This window comes from Protopterus annectens, chromosome 11.part0 (genome assembly GCF_019279795.1).
Source record: "Protopterus annectens isolate FY-2018-M chromosome 11.part0, PAN1.0, whole genome shotgun sequence".
NCBI lineage: Eukaryota > Metazoa > Chordata > Ceratodontiformes > Protopteridae > Protopterus > Protopterus annectens.
In genome coordinates this window covers 147999042-148020214 of record NC_056745.1, presented here as the reverse complement: position 1 = coordinate 148020214, position 21173 = coordinate 147999042, and the positions used below count along the sequence as shown (strand labels likewise).

Genomic DNA, 21173 nt, shown 5'->3' with positions numbered 1-21173 from the left:
CATATCATGGTCACAATATATGCCACTAGAGTCTCAGCTGTTACCTAAGCCTATAGGGGCACTCATCATCCAAATTTCCTATTCGTGGGTGACTTTAACGACTCCTCTATAGACTAGGAAAAACTTATATTGCCTCAAAGTTGCAGGCACAATGCTTCCTGGACATTATTAACAAAAACATCCTGGAATAAACAGTGCACGCTCCAAGAAAAGGATGAAACATACTGAATCTGGTACTCACCAACATGAGAGAGAATTGCAACCAATCCCAACCCTAGTGTCACGTCCTTTCTAGTGAGGTTGGATCACAAAGCTGTCTCCTTTGAAGAAAATATCAACCTGAAAAACACACCTAAACCAGTAAAAGTCAGGAACTATTCTAAGGCACTCTACATCCTATTAAGTAACAGTTTGTCAAAACTCATGTCTCTGTCTAATCCCGAGACCACAGCTGCCTCTGCAGAATTATTCACAGAGTAAACATGTGAATGGCTGCATAGAGACTGCCGCACCTACCAGAAGTAAATCCAAAACAAATATTAAAACAAACCTTACTGGTGGAATTCTCAAATTGGGTATGTAATATAAAATCAGAAAACCCATGGCGAAAATCAGGAAGAACAGCTCCCTTAAAGAAAAGTGCTCTCTTATACAATTAAATAAGAAACTAAGAGGTCTTCCAACTACAAGGTCAAGATAGCCTCAAGGGCTAAGGACAGTCACAAGACATTCACAAGACATTCTTCAGCTATGTCCAGAATCTATGAGGTAACACACAGCATTCTGCTGAACTGGTGGTGAACCATACTATGTTCGCTGATCAGGGTGACACAGCAAACCTTCTGGCTGATAAATTCAGCTCAAACTTCACCCCCACTCCTCCCAGCTCCACCAGGTGAATCCTCTCCAACTATTAGCAGGGAGCAGGTGCTGGCAGCTCTTTCCAAAGCCAACACCACCGCCTCAGTGGTTCTCAAAAGGATCCCCAGTTGCCTCCTGAACAGTCTAAAACATAACCTTTCAGGACCATTTGAGGCATTTTTCATCTACAGCCTTGAAACAGGTTGCATGCCAAGTGAATGGGGGACTACAACAGTCACCCTCCCCCACAGCTGACCATCAGCCGAGCGAGGGAACTACAGGCCCATCAGTCTAGCAAACCTATATGCAAAAGATCATCATGGAAAGGATAAACAAGGACATTGGCAACTTACAGACACTGGACCTATCCCAATTTGGCTATGTTAACTAAAGGTCATGCCTACTTAACCACTAAACTTCTTTGAGAGGGTCACCAAGGTTGGGTTTAAACAGAGGAACCAAGCAAGGGTGTCTTCTCTCCCTTATTTGTCTTATACTTAGAGACATTGGCAAAGAAAATAACAGACTCACAAATTCAAGGTCATAACTGGAATGACATTAAAGAAAAAAACTAGCCTTATTTGCAGATATTTTCTATTTCTGAAATCTGGAAAAGGATATTGCAGTGTTATGGAACATTTCGAGACAGTTTCAAGTTTTTAAGGATATAAATTTGTGATATTATCCAGAGGTTTTGGCCGATACTTAAGATGATAAAATAAAGAACATGGTAGGTGAGCATCCGAGGTTCACTTTTAAAAACAAGAAAAATATTAAAAGATTGCTCTGTAATAAAGATGGATTTAAATCGAAGAAAAACTATGTATTTAAAGTATATGCAGACTGTAATAGTCGACAGTCTATCTCGCAATGTGCTGCCATTGTGAAGCTTTTTACACTGGCAAGACTGATCAGCCCTTGAAAGATAGAATAGTTAGTCATCTTAGGGATATTTGCAACTTAGATCTTAAGAATGCACTTGCCATGAATATTTCTACACAGCCTACACATAATTTATTTTTAATGTGGTTCAATGTGTACCCTATAATGTTAGGGAAGGAGACATTGCCAGCCATACTGAGCTTTGTGAAACTAGCTGGATTGTGAACCTGAAGGCAGATCGGCCACCTGGGCTGAATAGCATAGTACCACTTAAGCCAATCCTTAAGAATAGGAGAGTATCCATTGGTGCAAGCTAGGAGGGTGGTCCTTAGGAAACCAGCCATTGGTTAATTTCCTAATTGGATAATTGGTGGGTGTGTTTCCTATCCTAGCCCTCATTGGCTAGTTCTCACTTTTACTCTAGGAGGAGAGCAGGAATAAATCACGATCTGATGAAGGCTCATTGCTAAAAGCACTTATCTGTTGTTATAGCTCTCATGCTAAAGTTTGACTGTGGCTGTTTTTACCATTATTGTTTCCATTAAAGTTTGTTTTTAATAGTTTTTAAAAATGTTCTTCAGTAGAGTGCAACTAAAGCCGTAGAGGTGCACTGAAGATTGCTTTTCACATTTCTCTTGTTTCATTAGGTTACCTTTGGCAGTTCAGCAGTGCTTCTAATCTAACTGATATTTGGGCAGAGGGATGCCTATAAAAAAATGTGTTATTGGATACAGGAGCAGCTGTTTCGGTTACTAGCTGATCATTCCCACCAGATCCTATGAAAAGAACATGCATTTCAGGTTTTAACAGTACTGGTTGCATAGCAGTGGGTAGTAAAAATGTGCCCATACAGTTTACTGAAAATTATGCGGGCATACAAAGACCTTTTTTAATGTACCCTTCATGTGCATCAACCATTACAGGCATGGATAGTATGAACAAAACTGGATTGGTCATAGATGTGCCAAATGGCCAAATATGGAAGGGCACAGAAGGAGTTTCATGCTGCGCCATACAAATAGATGAGACACTGAAGAAACCGCAAGGGGCAGCACATGCAGACACACAGGATGCATGGCAGTCCTTACAGGCACAGTTTCTGCTTCTGTGGTCACAAGGACTGACAAATTGCGGAAAACTAGTAATTCCAGTAGAAACAGAAAATTAACAGGATTTTATACCACCTCTCCAAAAGCAATACCTGATACCAAAAGAAGCAGAGGAATATATGCAAAGATGCATAGCAGATTGGGAAATGGCAGGTATAATAGTAAAAGGTGAAAATCCGACAAACTCACCCATCTGGCCAGTTAAGAAAAAAGATGGCAAATACAGGTTAGTCATAGATCTGCGAAAAGTAAATCAATACACTACCCCTAGGTTGCATCTAATTCCAGGAGTTCCTGAATTAGCAGCTAATATAAAACCACAAAGCCAGTGGTTCACAGTCATTGATTTGGCAAATGGATTTTTTGCTGTACCACTGAGAAAAAGGGACTGGCCAAAATTTGCCTTTACCTTTAACAATCAGCAGTATCTTATGACACTGTTACCGCAAGGGTTTCAAAACAGTCCAGTCATTTTCCATCAGACAGTAGGCAAAATCTTGGAAGAGCTAGAAATGGATGGACCAGTGCTTCACTACATGGATGACATTCTGGTACAGTCCGAAATTGTAGAGCAGCATTTAAAAAAATTAAAAGAGGGTTTCAAAACACTGCCGGAGGCAGGATTTAAGGTAAAGAGTGAAAAATTACAGTTTCTTTCACAAGAAGTCAAATTCTTAGGAACCATTATCAAACCCACAGGGAGATCTCTGTGCGCACACACAGAGTACAAGGTATTTTACAAATGCAAAAGCCAATGACCATTTCAGATTTGCATAAATTCATGGGTATCATGAACTACAACAGAGAGTTCATTGAGGACTATGCACAAACAACAGGACCTCTGTATAAGAATTGTTGAACATGCTCCATCTTAGCAAAACCAAATCTACTCTAGCTACACGCTCTAGGGATATAAACCTCAACACAACAATGAATAGAACATGCTGGAGGGACAGATTCCCTTCGCATAGACTTCCCTTACTATGGAACAGGGTCCTGATCTACATAAGACAGAACCCCTCACTATCACTCTTCAAGAGGAACCTTGATGAGTGGATGGGTAACAGAAAGTTCACACCGGGGATCACACCAATAGCACTACTAGATAGGGGCCAAGGGTACTAGCTGCTAGTACAAGGGTCTAGGGAACTACTAAAGGGGTGGTGAATACCGCACAACGTGGCTGGGCTAATATATGCCTTCGGGCAGATAGCCCAGTACCAACCTATGAACCTATAACGTGCTATCCGTGCAAAAAAATAACAGCACTCTAGAATGGGGTGTGGTAGAGGAACAGTCCTTCACAGCTATGAAGGAGAAATGGGCAAGGCCTACAGAACTGATACCACCAACTTCAAAGTTACAGTTTGTTTTATCTCTTTTTATGTCTTTCTTGGAGCTTTTCTCCCCGGGCCTCTACTGTAAATGGACATGTATCCAGCTAGACTAGCCCGGTTAACAAATGTAAAATAAATAAATAAATAAAACATTGTTTTACAAGCAGCAGAAGGGAAAAATACACTGTCAGTGGTGTTATTACAAGAATGGCCACACTGGGGAGATAAAAGATCACAAAAGACTGAGACCAGTTACCTTTTGTAGTCGTAAAATGACTCTGGTAGAGAAGGGATATCACACCTGTATTCAGCAACTGTTGGCTATATATTGGGGAAACAAACAGACAGAATATCTAATAGTCTTTTCGTCCATAATAGTGCAAAAACCGCATCATGGAGTGCAGGTACTAGTAGACAGTTTTGAAATGAACAAGATTACTGATGGTATCAGTCAGGCAGTATTTGCTAGGTAGATAACTACTTTCAGTACAAAAAAGATAATCTTTCAAGCAGGAGAAAAATATTATTTGTCTAACTTGCTGGGATATGAGGGAAAACAGCACAAGTACATCGACAATATGACCAAAAACTCCCCCATATCACCAGACTACAATCATTTTTTGCCCTATGTCTTTGTAAACGGAGCCAGGTACTGGAAAAATGGAGGGTGTGTGACAGGATCTGCAGTGATACCAGAGAAGGAAGACTTGGGAGTTCTGGAGCTGGTGCAGCTCCCGGGTCACATGCATACCTCCCAACCATACCAAATTACTCGGGTTTTACCGAGTTTTGGGGTCCAAATAATGGGGTAACACAATTCAATCCTTCATTTCCAGTTTTCCCAGCTTTTTTTAAATTTTTTTTCCATTTTTTTGAGCTGACGTCAGCCCTGTCAGCCTGTCAGAACTGAGCTCAAGGGCTCATGTACACACATTTCCAGTTTCTGTCCGGGAAGGACTTTGAATTTTCTGCGAGTGCAAGGGGGAATTGAGGGACTGTTTACTTGGATTTGCAAGTGCGGGCAACTGAAATGAACTGCCCAGGAAGGACTGTTTAATTCTGTGACTGCAAGTGGGAATTGAATGCTGGCTGGAAGTACTGCAGACTATTTTATTCTCTTGAACATTTCAGGGGTGTGTGTGTGTGTGTGTGTGTGTGTGTGTGTGTGTGTGTGTGTGTGTGTGTGTGTGCAAATGCCCCAGGTGAATACAACTGGTAGCTACAGCTATTCAGGCTCAAACCCTGTACCTTGGGTAGAGGTAAAAAAAAGTCCCTAGTCACCACCACTTGTGAATTTATGCCTCATATTTTTGTTCTGTTCCTCATAAAACTTTGGTTTTCAGGACTTTTGTGGCAAATCAATGAAGGATTGAATTCACTAATGACAGGCATTTGAATTTCAGACTTTATTTTCTTCAGAAAATAAATAGTAACACAAAACCTTTTATACTACCAATTTTCTAAGTTTATAAGATCATTTGAGATTTGTCCCTATTCTGGGGCTGTATTCCCTCACTACTGGCTTTGTCCAGGTTTTTGTGCTAAGACGTTGAGAGCTATGGTGAGAAGTGAAAAGTGAATTCTGTATTCCCCCATTATTGGCTTTGTCCAGGTTTTCTGTGCTAAGAGGTTGAGAGCTATGGTGAGAAGTGAGAACTGAATTCACTAAATGATAGCCATTTAAGTTTCAGTCTTCCTATCTTTCAGGAAACTGCTGATTTGGCATAGTGGTATGTTTCTCTGACTGTAGTGCACATGGTCCCGGGTTCAAGAATTGGCAGTGAAATGCATGGTGGTAGCATAACATTTTATTCTAGCAACTTTCCAAAATTATACAAGCAATGTTTAAAATATATCCCTGGTATTTGGCCTTTGCCCCCCCCCCCCTAAAAAAAAAAAAAAAAAACTGAAACTGAAAATAACTGTGAGAAGCTGTGCAAGATGCCTATGGCTTACACTTATGTCATTCTATTTATATATATATATATATATATATATATATATATATATATATATATATATATAGTGTGTGTGTGTGTGTGTGTAAGTAGACTTTTATGATGGAAATGTTCTGAACTGGGCAGTTTTGTCATGATTGGTTCATGCATTTTGTTTCATTGCCTACTGGAAAAATGTTCAAACAATAAATTTAAAATGCACTCTAAGTTTAACAAGTGTTCTGTATTATACAAATAATATAATTTAATAAAATCAGGAAGGTGTATCAAAGAACACATGTAAGTTTCTTATTTTGGGTGCAAGGGGCCTAGGATTTGAAAACAGCCCAAAGGTAATCTGTATCCACTACTGGCCAGATGCATTTTCTTTAGATGTGGTGTGGCTTTCAATGCTGTTTCAATGAATGTGAGTTTCAAGAGCAGATTAGTTTTAATGCCAAGTCTACTTTCATTGTGAGACAGTATTGCTTTGTTTAGCACATATCTATTAGTGTTTGTGCATTGTGCTACAAAATGTAAAAATAAACGCCAAATAATCGTAGAAGTAAAGCAGTATGCATGCACACATTAGTATTTATGGTAAATGGGGTGAAACAGCCAGGTAATGGTACATTTGAATGGCTGCAATGGGACTAGGTTGCCATATTTTGGTTGTCTGTTCTTCAGTTTGCATTTGAAAGTTGGTATCCCACAATTCCATTGGATGGGCATGGTTACACAATGTATGCAAATTTTATGTTAATCAGCAAACAGATTTGTACCTATTTTTCATGGGCCTTGTCCAGATTTTTGATGTTTCCAGGTTGAGAGGTATGGTCATATGTCTGCCCAAAGGGCTGAATTGGAAGCAGTACTGTATGTACTACAGCACTATAATCCTGTCAATATTTTCTCTGACAGTGCATATGTAGTGAACTCATTACATTTACATATGACCACATGGACTCGTAGAGGTTTTATAGACAGTGCAGGAAAACCACTGAAGCATGCAGAAGAGTTTTGCAAGGTATATGGAAAACCATATGGCAAAAAATGTACAAGGGCAATTCAGTATCTTAAAGGTAAAAGCCCATCAAAATCCAACCTCAGAAGTGTTCAAATTAAATACAAAAGCAGATGCTTTAGCCAAACAGGCCTGACTGATACCATCAGGATGGCAGTTGCATATGGATGTAAAATCAATTGAGGCAGTACAAATTAGCATATTAAACCAGGCCAGGGATATCACTGAGGATTTAGTTCAAATACAAAAACAGCAAGGTTTGGAAGAAGAAACTAGTCAATGCATGATAGAAGGGATACCACCCTAGATAATTCTGGGTTTATCCCACTACAAAATAAAATTACCTTATGTACCATATCAACTAGCAAAACAGTAAAGTACAATCCTCAAGTGCTAGGACATGTAGATAGTGAAAAGTTATGGTCAAAGAAAAGTACTGGAATCCAGCTTTTAAAAAGTTGTGTAAGCTAGTTTCAGATGAATGCTTAATCTGTTTACAGGTTAATGTCAAAAGTAAAAAAAAACTCAGTTACACAGGGTCATGCCAGCAGATGGACCATGGTATGCAGTTCAAATAGACTATGCAGGACCATTACCATCAGCAAAAGGAGGGTATCACTACTTGTTAGTAGTGGTAGATGTATTTTCAAAGTGGGTAGAAGCAATTCCTACCAAAAAGACAACCGCTAAGGCAACAGCAGAAGCTTTATGGAAAAACATTTTTTGTCATTGGGGATGGCCACGGGTTATCGAGTCTGACAAAGGGCAACAATTTGTCAGTCAGCTAATCAAACAAATGTGTAATTTGTTAGGAATACAACAAATATTTCATGTACCCTACCATCCACAGTCCAACGGAATAGTTGAGAGAATGAACAGAACCATTAAGAAAAGACTAAAAACGACATGCTTAGAGAAGGGACGGGACTGGGTACATTTGCCAGGAATTTTGCTAGGGGTAACAGCTACCCCAAATAGCAAGACAGGAATTTCACCATTTGAAATCATGACAGGCAGAAAAATGTCCACACAACTACCTTTTGATCTGGAGACTGGGCATAACAGACTTTTGTTAGAAGAAGCACAACATCAAAAATGGTTAAAAGATGTCACAAAATGATGTGATTACTTGGGAAGGGAGAAAGCGCTCCACTTATGGAAAAAGGTTCCAATATTGCCACAGGAACACCACCTTCCATCTGGGACAGAGGTATTAGTCAAAAACTTCCAAACGGACGGTCCATGAGATAGTAATTGGTGAGGACCTGGAACAAATAGGACCTTTAGTCTAGAAGGTCAGAGTAAGAAAAACAAAACATTGCTTGTTCACAGGGGTCAAATGAGAGTCATTGTTTTTAGTGATCAGCAGCAAAATGCGTCACCTTTAAAAGAAGGGGGGCAGATACTCAAAGTTTATGTTTCTGTTTTTTAGAAACAACGTGCAAGACTGAATGCCAAGCACTGTGCAAAGTTTGTTGAAAGTACTCCCAAAGAGGTTGTTAGGACAAACCTGTTTTAATAAGAATAAAAAATGTAACTGTTATTGCAAGTATTGTACTCAGTGGACTCCTTTTGGTAGATAAATTCAACAGGGGAAGAAATGGGTATAATTTCTACCAATACTCTGTCTATTTGTATAAACAACACAAAAATACAAGGAAAAGGACCATGGGTGGGAATACTTACTATTCTGGGTAACAGGCCAGTACTTCATACAGATCAAGTGGTATAGACACCATCCACTTGTACCATGATAAGACAGCAATACCAAAAAATATTGCACTTCAACATCATGTTTCCAAGTTTTAAACGGAATGCAGACTTAAAAGAGCTTGGTATGATGCACTTTTAGGGGGAGCAGGAGTAGGAATCCTAAATGCTGTGGATATTGAAATTTTGCAAAATAATCTAAAATTACTAGGACAAGACATATCACAAATCGTACATTTGCAAGCACAATTGAATCTCACCATTTGCTATGTACATAAACAAAATGTACGGTATCAAGAAGGTTTTTTAAATCATTACAATGTATCATTAATAGAGATATTGCAAGTTGATACTAATGTATCTATATTTGTAGACTGGACAAAATGTACTTTACAGTCATTGTATGTTAAAATGCAACAAAATGAGTTCCAGACAAAGCTAACGTTAAAAAATGAGTACATGTGGCGACAACTATTCAGCAGGTGGATTCTGTCAGACTGTTCACAGAACAGACTCAGTGTGAGCACAATTATTGCACTGGAAAGCTTATGTATTATAATGCAACAAAACAAACACTAATGTGTCAATTCATGGTATTGCCCATAATATTCTTGTCTACTTATAACAATACTGAACTCGGATTATCTCAATTTAAAGGAAATTACATAGATATGGATAACAAAATGCACATGTTAAAACATTGTACAGAAACATATGTGGGCAGCATTCTCCCATTTACGAACCATGTTTTTTTACAACATTCTGTAAATTTGTGCAAATGGACAATATTGCCATCAAATTTTAAAATGTTTGTCAAAGTGGCACCACAATTTGTATGTGTGGTTTCAAATAAACCAGTGTTAAAATATAAGCAAACACCCTTTGTGGGATGTTAGCAGCAATGTCACACATTTAACCTGGGAAAATGAGACTTATGTGTTTTCTACCAGTACTAAAAAATGGCAAAATTTCAGTGGGAATATGAAATGATTCAGTTTCCCAACATTACCTTGTCCTTAGACAAGTTAAGAAAAATAATACAAGACAGACTATCTTAAAGCTTATATGAATCATCATAACAGCAGCATATTACGGCATAAAGTAAATAGTATAATAGTAAAAGAAAAATTGGTAAAACTGGCTGAAAAAACAGAAGCTGACACTGCCCACAATTGGTGAAACATATTCACAGGGTGGTCATCATCTGGAACCAAATTGTTAAATTGGTTAATACATCTGGTGTTGGTAGTTTTAGGGGTCATGATAATAATGACAGATTGAAATTGTTGTATATGCTGCAGGTTGCGAAGAGTTGCAATAACTCAGCAAGTTATGATTGTAAACATGACTAAAGTGGTAAATGCTGCAAATAGCAATGCTGATGAAACAAATGCGGTCTTTTCTTTAACTAAAGCTTAGTGTCCATTCCTCAAAATACAATAAGGGGGAACTGTAAGAGTAATTTTAATCCATTTCATTTAGTATATTCACTGTCTCATCAAAACTGTGCTAGCATGATTATCAGCTTGAATAAGAAGCTGCAAGAATAATATGAAATATAAAGGGTTTATTTAGAAATGGTATAAAATGCTTAAAATCAAAAAGTAGTAAGTGTGCTGGCAAACATATATAGCTTAATTAAATATTGGCATCCATGCATAAAGGAGTATGTTATTGAGAAACGCAGTTTGTAAAAATAGTCGTGCAGATGGTGGTCAGAAGACGTCAACGAGATAAGAAAATCCAGGACTGGAACATCAGTGAGAAAATGCAATAACACTGAGTCTTCAGATAAGGCAAAAATACTGAGTTTCCAAGGATCATTGAATTTCAAAGAACCAAGTACAAAATAGAAGTTATGTTCTTACCATAACGTTCCATGTTAGTTGTCTTCTTCTCGCCTTCATTCTTGCTGGATGGGTTCGGAGCCGACCTCGGCTCCGACTCGGCCACTCTAAAAGCTCGAGAGTTGGGTCCACCGGCTCGAGGCTCCCCTTATATCCCACAATGCTAGGCGAGAGTTACCTCAGATCTCGTTTGTAAGCTAACCCCAGCTTATAATAGTAACAAAATGACTATAAACAGAGTCCACCTCTAACAACAGGGAGAAAGAAGGGTGACCTACATCCTGATTCAGGAAATATGCAAAGCAGCATATGCCTAAGAACAGATGTGGTAGAAAGAGAGGTCACGATCACAACTCCTCTAGGTCTGTCCAGGCCAGGGGGAAGGAGGGTGGGATGCAAGAAGAAGGCGAGAAGAAGACAACTAACATGGAACGTTATGGTAAGAACATAACTTCTATATGTTAAGTTGTCTATCTCGCCTTCATTCTTGCTGGATGGGACCGCGTCCCTAGCACCTTGTCCCGGGTGGCCTAACGGAACAGACTCCTGAGAACAGTGGAACCAAAGTTAGCTCTATGCCTAGAAGCTAAATCCAACTTATAATGAGAAATGAAAGTGTGAGGAGTAGCCCAAGTAGCCGCTGCACAAATGGTGTCAATAGGCAGTCTGTCTTGGAAGGCTAAGGAAGTAGCCAAAGCTCTGGTAGAATGGGCCTTAGGTTTATTAGGCAGCTTTTGGTGTCTAATCTCATAAACAAGGGTAATCAGAGATGTAAGCCATCTAGATAATGATACCTTTGAAACTGAAAGTCCCTTTCTGCCTTCTGCATAGGAGATAAACAGTTGGTCAGATTTTCTGAATTGTTTTGTTCTATCCAAATAGTACCTCAACTGACGATGAACATCTAGCCAGTGTAATTTTTGTTCAGACCTATTGGAATATTCTGGAAAAACGACAGGGAGGTCAATGCTTTGATTTAGATTTGACGTCGAGACTACCTTAGGCAAAAAGGACGGGTTGGTTCGTAAGGATACCCTTCTTATGGAACAATAGATAAGGAGGTCGACAGCTGAGTGCATGAAGTTCTGAGACTCTTCTAGCTGAAGTAATAGCTACCAGAAAGAGAGTCTTCCATGATAGCAATTTTAATGAACAGGAGGCTGCAGGTTCGAAAGGGGGAAGAATCAAAGAAGTAAGAACTAAATTTAGGTCCCAAGGAGAAGGAGGATTTCTTATAGGAGGTCTGAGAAGAAAAACTCCTTTCAAAAAGGCTTTGCAAAGCTTGTGGGACATTAAAGCAGACTCAGAAATACCCACATGAAAGTTAGAGATAGCTGCCAATTGAACTTTAAGAGTAGAAGGGGATGAACCCGCATGGAAGAGTTCAGCTAGAAAATCAAGGACTATTTGGATGGAAGCAGTGAAAGGATCTATGTCTCTTCCTTGAGCCCAATATGTGAAGCGTTTCCACTTACTCAAATAAATCTTCCTAGTGGAAGATTTATGTGAAGCTATCAAAATATCTCGAACAGAGTGAGATAATTGAGGAAGCCTGGCTAAGGTTGGAACTGGAGGAACCAAGCAGTGAGGTTCAGAGAGGGGAGGGAGCGATGTAACTGACCCGACTGATGGATCAAAAGATCTGGAACTAGGTCCAGATGCCAAGGTCGCTCCAGTAGAAATTGATGTAGAAAGGGGAACCACACCTGTCGAGGCCAGTAAGGAGCAATGAGGATCAACGAGGCCTTCTGAGCGATAGCTTTCTGTATCACTTGAGAAATTAGTGGGAAGGGAGGAAATGCATACAGAAGTCCCCGGGGCCAAACTTGGACTAGAGCGTCTCTGCTGGGTTGGCCTGGTAAAGGGAATAGAGTGAAATAATCTCTGCACTTGCTGTTTTGGGGAGTAGCAAAAAGATCGCAGCAAGGCTGACCCCACTTGAGAAAAATCTCTCTCACAACAGAGTCTTTCAGAGACCACTCGTGAGGCATGAGGATAGCTCTGCTCAATTTGTCCGCGATTTGATTGGACTTCCCGGGGATGTGCGTTGCTATCAGAAACCGCTGCGAAGAAATCACCCATTGCCACAATCTGAGTGCTTCTCGACACAGGGGGTAGGACCTGGTTCCGCCTTGTTTGTTGATGTACCACACTACAGACATATTGTCTGTCTGGATTGCAATCGTTCCCAAGGGGAGAGAGTCTTGAAGGGCTTGCAACGCTAAAAGCACTGCTCTCATCTCTAGAACATTTATGTGCAAGTGGCATTCGTCTGGTTGCCATGTGCCCTGGACCGTCCTGCCCTGATAATGCCCCCCCCACCCGATCAGGGAGGCGTCCGTTGTCAGAGTAGCAACCAGAGGGGGAGGAACAAAGGGTCTTCCCAACAAGAGCTGAGGGGAAGACATCCACCACATGAGATGATTTCTGCACGCCTGCGTGATCATAATGGTGTGGGACATTGGAAGTTGCTGGTATGACCATTGTGTAAAGAGCATCCATTGAAGGATCCGCATGTGGAACCTGGCTAATGGAAGCAGAGGTATGGCAGCTGCCATAATTCCCAACACTTTCAGAACTAACCTGGCTTTGATTCTGTTGTTGTTGAAAAGGAGTGAGACCAGTCTGTGTATGTCTGTTATTCTCTGATCTGTTAGCCTCGCAGACATGTCTACTGTGTCTAGATTTGCGCCTATGAAGGTAATAGTACGACAAGGCGACAAAACAGACTTTTCGCAATTTATTGAAATGCCTAACTTTTGACAAATGCGAAAAGTGTAATCCCTGGACATCAGAAGGAGATGCTTGGTGGGAGCTGTGAGGAGCCAGTCGTCCAAATATGGAAACACCTGGAATCCTTGTCGTCTCAGGTGAGAAGCTACCACTGCCATGCATTTGGTAAACACCGGGGGCAGTGGTGAGACCAAAGGGCAGGGCCCTGAATTGAAAATGACTGGTTCCCAGCCTGAAGCGGAGGAATCTTCTGGAGCGTCTGTTCATTTTTATGTGATAGTACGCATCCTGAAGGTCTATAGAGCACATCCAGTTTCCTTTTCCCAATAGGGAAGGATGGACTGCAGCATGACCATCCGAAATCTTGTTTTCTTGACTGATCTGTTCAAGATACTGAGATCCAAAATTGGTCTCCAGTCCCCTGTTTTCTTTGGAACTAAAAGAACCTTGAGTAGATTCCGGATCCTTGCTGGTCTGCTGGAACTGGCTGAATTGCTCTTTTTGCAAGCAGTTTTGAAATTTCCAAAACCGCTAGATCCCTTTGAGCGGGTGGAACATCTGGAAGGGATTTTTTTGATTGTTTCGGAATGCGAAGAAAGGGGATAGAATAGCCTTCGGAAATGACGGACTGTACCCATTTGTCTTGAGTCAGGGATAGCCAGGCTTTTGGGTACAGTGACAATCTTCCCCCGACTGCCTCCGAAGGTAGGCAGTCGGGCAACACCTCAGGGATGCTGAAAGGGCTTATCAGAGAAGGCTTCTCGATTGCCCTGGTTCTGCGGAGCCCCCCTGCCTCGAGGGCGACGTCTACCATTGTTATTCCCGCCTCTGCCTCTGGCGGGGTAACGACTTTGTGCGTCAGGCGAAGTCCCTTGAGATTGTTTACGGAACCAAATTTTCCCACTTTTCTGGCCTTTGGGGTAAGGCCTAGAAGGAGTAGAAAAACGGACTCCGACGGCAGAAAGAGTATTGCCATCAGTCTCGCACCTAGTCAAGGTTTCTTTCACTTGAGGACCAAAGAGAGATGATCCATCAAACGGGGAGTTAGTGAAAGATGTCTTGAAGGGGTCCGCAAAATTGCATAGCCGCATCCAGACATGCCTACGTAATGCCACACCTGTCCCTGCGGCCCTACTCGCTCCATTAGCCGCATAAGAAAGGAGGCGCATGGAGGAGTTGGCTATGGAGTTAAGGGTAGCCAGCTGAGTGTTCATTTTATCTTGAAAACCCGCAGCTGTAGGATCCTTCAACATGTCACTCGCTTCTTTAATCAAGTCCCTTTGAAGACGAGTGAAATGGCACAGGTAGTTCAGCGAACGCATAGTAAATGTCGCTGACGAGAACATCCGCTTCCCGTACCTATCCATGGACCTAGATTCCTTGTTAGGTGGATGGACAGGTACTGAAGGATCAGCTAGTTCCTTCTTAGTGGCAGCAGCTACCACCATAGCATCCACAGAAACTCCCTTTGTCAAGAACTGTTTGTCTGCTGGTGCCGTTATGAATTTGGAGGGTCTCCTGGGAGTGGGGTCCACTGAATCAGGAGCCGTCCATGCCTTTTTAGCAACCACCTGCATGAGGGGGTCAAAGGGGGGGGGACACCCAGGAGGTGGAAGGGCGAGAGCCAAACGCCTCAAGATATACAGATTCATCCTCCGAAGGGTTAAGGGCTGGCCAATTTCCCCTCTGCTTCAGGATCTCTAGAATGTCTGCAAAGGAGACATCTTCAGAAGGGGAACGGGGGGAACCCTCGGAATCATCTAAATCTGTGTCAGATGTGATGGACTCAGGTGAGTCAATGTGTTTCCTCTTACACTTCCTCTTCCGAGGGGGCTCTTCTGCGAAATCAGGAGAGGCCTCGGAAGAGGATGAAATCCCCACAGGGGGTTCCTGAGGAGCTGGCTCTCTGCGGTCCGGGATGAGGGAGTGAGTCGACTTGACCTGAGGCACCGTAGAGGGAGGGGCGGACGGAGCCGACTGTGGAGTAGAGCCAGGCTCTAACACACTCCGCATGACCTCGAACGCACCCCTGTCAGGCAAAGCCAGAGGTCCCCGCCCGAAGCTGAGAACCTCCTCGGCACCGACAGTGATGGCTCGAGGCCGATGTCGGAGCCGAACTCACCAGCGCCAAGCTCCGAGAGGAAGAGCGGGGTCGGACAAGGGTCCGATGCCACTCACCCCTCGGAGCCGACGATGGAAGTCCGCCGAGATTCTTCTAAGGAAGAAATCGGAGCCGACGATGGAGCCGAAGACAATTGTATCGGCTCCGACGCTACCACAGTCTCGGTTCCGACACGACCCGGCTCCGAGCTCAACGGAGTCGGAGGAGGAATATATTGATGGACAGGGGCAGGCATCGACTGATGAGTCGGGCTCTGAAGCATCTGGGCCAGTGCCTCGGACTTAAGAAGTCGACTCACTACCCTCTGAAGGTCATGATCCGACAGCCTCGATGACCTAGAGGAGTGAGATTTATGGCTCCGTTCAGACAGCAGGGGAGATCCTGGAGCCGAATGAACGGAGCCAAGGGATGGTGACCTGGACCTCTTCCTCGATGTCGGCTCCGAAGATCTGGTCGGAGCCGACACGGGAATCTCTAATACCTCGGCTCCAGCCGGAGCCGAGGGAACCACAGAAACTGTGGACTGAGACTCATCGGCTCCAGCCGGAGCCGATGTAGGCGGAGGTTTAGAAGCCTTAGGTCTCGGCTCAGTTGCTGGAGCCGAAGACCTAGAAGCCTTGGAGGGCTTCCCTGAAGACACAGTAAGGGAATCCTCAGGCTTGAGTAAACCTCTTAAAATTAATTTATTTTTTCTTTCCTGCAGGACCCTGGGACTGAAGCCGTGGCAAACAGCACAGGAGTCCTGCAGGTGCAAAGGCCCCAGGCAGTAGACACAAGAAGTGTGACCGTCTGTCAGAGACATTTTTTGACAGCACGCATCACACTTCTTGAAGCCTGAGACCTTTGATTCTTTAGACATCCCGAAAGTGCAATCACACACACAGTCAAAAAACACACTGATTACACCCTGTCTAGTTTTAGCTTAAAATAAAACAACTGACTAGGTTTTAGATTAAGAAAAATAACACACACACACACCCACTAGGGAAGGAAGAAGGCCTGAAGGCCCGAGGGAAGAACTTAAAGTTCTTGTGGGGAAAAAACAGGAATTTTAAGAAAAAGGGGCAAGAATTCCTCTAAACTAAGGGAAATAAGTATAAATTTTAAAATTAAAGGGGTTTAATACACTAACTTTACAAGAAAGTCACTTACCAAGAACCGGTAGAAAACCAACACCTCGATAGCTGTAGCGGCAAACGAGATCTGAGGTAACTCTCGCCTAGCATTGTGGGATATAAGGGGAGCCTCGAGCCGGTGGAACCAACTCTCGAGCTTTTAGAGTGGCCGAGTCGGAGCCGAGGTCGGCTCCGAACCCATCCAGCAAGAATGAAGGCGAGATAGACAACTTAACATTCATAAATTAAAGAAAGCGAAGAAAAACTGTTATACAGAGAGAGGCTGTTATACATCAGACTTTGGGGAAAAAAACATCAGACTCTGTATAAATATGAGTATGTAAAAATAAGCTTTGGAAATTTGCCATAGAGAGCTGACAGTATTCATGTCACATGCTTGTAGACCCAAAAGCAGAATCATAAAGTAAACATATTAACTGAAGCAGTTTGTCTCAGTGTATGCATTAGTACAATACAGTAGTAAAGTAGTTAGTCACAGTAAATAGTTAAGTACTGTGGTATGCATGTTTGCAAATGCAAGCAACAAGAAACCAACAGAAGGCAGCATATAATTTTTCAATATAGTCATTGTTTTTTCTCATTATTATATGCTCAAACCATTCATCACATTATGTGTGTGTGTTACTTTCTGTTTTGTGGAGCTTTTCTCCCAGGGCCTCCTCGGAAAAGGGGTTTTCCACCCAGTCATTCTTGCCAAGTCAACAAAAGCAATAAATAAATAAATAAAAGCCTTAGGCATTTCTGTAGCTGTGTGTTTTTTTGTCCTCTTCCCCTCAGAACCTTGCCTGATAGCTCTACTACCAGCACCCAATTGGCCTATTCATACCAAGGGAATGGAAACCATGTATTCCTGAGCTAGATGAGAAAACCTATGGTTCATCTCTAACTGCCCAGGAATCCTATTTGCCTCTCTTTTCCCCAGTCCGAGTCAGGTGGCTGGAAGCAAACCAGTTTGCTGGTCCTGAGGGTGGCCTACTGTCTCCCTCCAGGAGCACCTGTCCACCCTCAACAGCTCCTCATTGCTCCATTATTGCCACCTCCTGAGGAGAAACATAACTCCACATAAAGTTCCCCATGACTGCCAGTGTGAAATGTATTGTTACAGCACAGGATCAGCTAGCTTCAATTTCCATGGGTAATACCTATTGCTCCTGCTAGGTGCCACACTTGTGGTGAGCCAGACCTGCCTCCCTCCCCCTGGGATAGACAAGCCAGCAGCAGCACCCATAACAGTGGCTGTTTTTTTTTTAACTACAGATATTATGTTTACCTTTAAACTCCAATTTTTATGTAACCCTATTTGATGGAAGTATTCTGACTGCATGTGTAATTTCTATGCCTCTTATAACCTTCCTCATGAAATGGACTGTGCTAGAAATACTGACATCTCTGCATTAGTGTCATTCAAAAAGTACAAGAATTCACTTTTATAAAACATATCAAAAGTATAGCCAGAGTGACCATGGAAACAACAAAATTTGTTAGCTTTAAAGGGTATCAGGACAGCTGTAACTAGTTACCTTATCTTGACAATTCCTGCTAAGCATGAAAGGAAAGACTTGTGCTCGATGCTTCAGTGGTGATGGGAGGCACTCTCCACATCCATACACAAATACATTCTGTTTTCTGCTATGTCCATGGAAATCACAATACAAAATCACCTCCCGTTCCTGCAATAACCTGAAAAAGAAGAAAGGCAGAACATGATTGCTCACTGAACCACAGTCACAATACAATTAAATTCAATTTTACTTGGAAAATAATTTCCATCATAATGACTAACTCCTCTGCTAGATTATATAGGCCACCCTCAGTATATAAGAATTTTTGTTTAGCTATGTAATAACTCTCTGTGTTATGTTATTCTCTGTGACTGTACTTGTAAAAATATGTATATTAATTATGTTTAAAGTTTAAGTTGAGTCTTAATAGTCAAAAATCCTTTTTAACTATGTTTTCAAAATTTCATTACTGTATTTGGAGTATTTCTCCCCAGGCCTCTGCTGAAAATGGACATATATCCAGTCGGACTTTCCCGGTCAACAAATGCAAAATAAAATAAAAATAAATAAATACATTTTGTGGTGTGAAAACAAAAGTCTGCAGTTAACTGTTTTCATCACTCCTTTCATAAAATTCCCCATTCCTAATATAACAGTACTCCAAGACTCGTACAGCATGTAACTGATGCAGACTTAAGAGGCCATTAAGATAAAAATCTGAAAACAACACACATTTACAATGGGGAGGTCATGTCATGCAAATCTAATGAATGCCACAAACTGAACCAATACAATAAACCAGATGGGATCTGCTGATGTGGCCTGCCTACAGTTTAATAACACATTGCACATAGTCATTCGAAAAACAACTGAGTCATAATCCAAGATGAAAAAAAAAAGATGAGGTTAAATGTGATTAGAGTCTAGGACTCCTGAATACCCTGGTGCGGTAACCATTTTTGATAAAATCTCACACATTTTTAGTGCTGCTCTTGCAGGATACTTTCTTCCTCAGCTATTATATACCTTATAATTTGGAAATAGACAATACTATAACAAAGGAAAGAATTTATCACAGAAAACTAAAGGTGAAAGGTATGTAAAATGCCAGTATGTTAGCCTAGATCAGGGGTGGGCAAACTTTTTGATTCGTGGGCCACATTGAGTTCTAACATTTGACAAAGGGGCCGGAACAGGAGCAGATAGATGGCATGCTTTGAAAACATCACCTCATTGGGGGAAAAATACACATCTTGGGATATGGAGAAAACATGTGCTTTAGTTTCCAATGAAAATGAAGAAAAGCATTACAATAAAATCTCTGACTTCGAAATGAGTCTTTAAACACTGAAAATCAAATAAATGACCATTTTATTTTAAAGCACTGAAAGTTCTGTTATCCTTCAGGATATCACCATCACTCTCCTCCTGACTGTCTTTTTTTTCAAAAACGGTAGGAGATGCAGATGTACTTGTCCTGTTCCTTTTATTCAATTTGTTTCCCTGGTGCCAAAAGTCAACAACAACCAGTGCAAGGACGAAACAGTTGCAGCAAGTCAGTCTGTGAGGCGTTATATTTGACCTGCACGCACTGTTTATTTTAACAACGTGCGTATCACGGAGACACACACATTTTAATGGGAGCAGTGTTGTTGGTCTCCTTTTTTAGCCAGCGCATCAAAGTCTGGAGTTAGTTTTGTTGTGGCGATTCTCAGGATGGATCTGAGGTGTAGGTCTGTTAACTTGGATCTGTGGCTGGCTTTGTTGATGTTCATGACGCTGAAGGTCTGTTCACACACGAAGGTAGAGCCGAACAAAGCCAACATCATCTGCGCTTTTCGCCTTAGATTTGGAAACGCGGCATCATTGAGTAAAGCATAGAAGTCATTTAGTTTCAGAGAGCTGAACTTCTCTTTTAAGGCAGGGTCGGACTGAAGGTCGATCAGTTCGAGCTGAAGCTCCTCTGGAGCTGTTTTGGGGTCTTGTGACCGAGGAAAGGCCACCAATTGAAGTGACTTGTCAATTTTGTCGAAATCCAAAAACCGATGGCAGAATTCTCCGTGCAGTGCATCCAGTGACTCACTGTATTTCTTTACTTTTGCTCCGGCCTCTTTCAGCATGGCTAGTCTAGGAAAATGAGTGAATGACTTGTTCAAAGTCTGCCTGGAGAATAAAGCCAGCTTGGATTTGTAGGCTTTCACGTTTGTGTACATGTCATGCACAAACTGCTCCTTCCCCTGCAGTTTCACGTTGAGCTCATTCAAGTGTGAAAATACGTCCGTAGCAAACGCAAAGTCACACATCCAGCTCTTGTTGCTCAGCTCAGGAAATTCATCAGTCTTCCCCTGCCGCTCCAAAAACACGCCAATCTCCTCTTTGAGCTCCCACACTCATTGAAACACTTTGCCCAAACTCAACCAGCGGACATGGGAGTGATAAAGCAGGTCCTGGTGATCCGCATCAGTTTCCTCCAGGAACGCAATGAACTGACGGTGCTGAAGTCCCCGTGCGCGTATGAAGTTGACGAGTTTCACCACAGGATTCACAACATGATTCAGCTGTAACACCAATTTACATAGAGATTCCTGGTGGATGATGCAGTGGAGGAAAATGACATCCTGGTCAGGGTTTTCATCTTTCACTTTATTCTGGATTCTCCTCAGCAGGCCAACGTTTTTCCCCATTAAATTCGGAGATCCATCTGTGGTGACGTTAACAAGCTTACTCCAGGGAAGCTTCATGTTTTCGATGGCAGCAGACACTCGTTCAAACAAGTCCTCTCCCCGTGTTTGTACTTGCAGAGACTCCATTGTCAAAAACTCCTCCGTTATTTCAAAAGTTTCGTTGATTCCTCGGACAAAAATGAGGAGCTGAGCAGTGTCTTTGACATCGTTGCTTTCATCCAGTGCTAAAGAATAAAAAGTGAATGACTTCGCCTTTTTGTTTAATCTGCTGGTGATATCTTCATCTATT

At 41.9% G+C, this 21173-nt stretch overlaps 1 protein-coding gene across 1 annotated transcript in view; it reads right to left on the bottom strand.

The window, feature by feature from the left end:
• The window catches only part of AGBL3 (AGBL carboxypeptidase 3), a 1419881-nt gene that overhangs the window by 740813 nt on the left and 657895 nt on the right, over positions 1-21173 (bottom strand). Inside the window, exon 8 of the mRNA XM_044087180.1 lies at positions 18219-18378. Coding sequence (XP_043943115.1) covers positions 18219-18378 — 160 coding nt within the window. The remainder of the gene's footprint in view (positions 1-18218; positions 18379-21173) is intronic.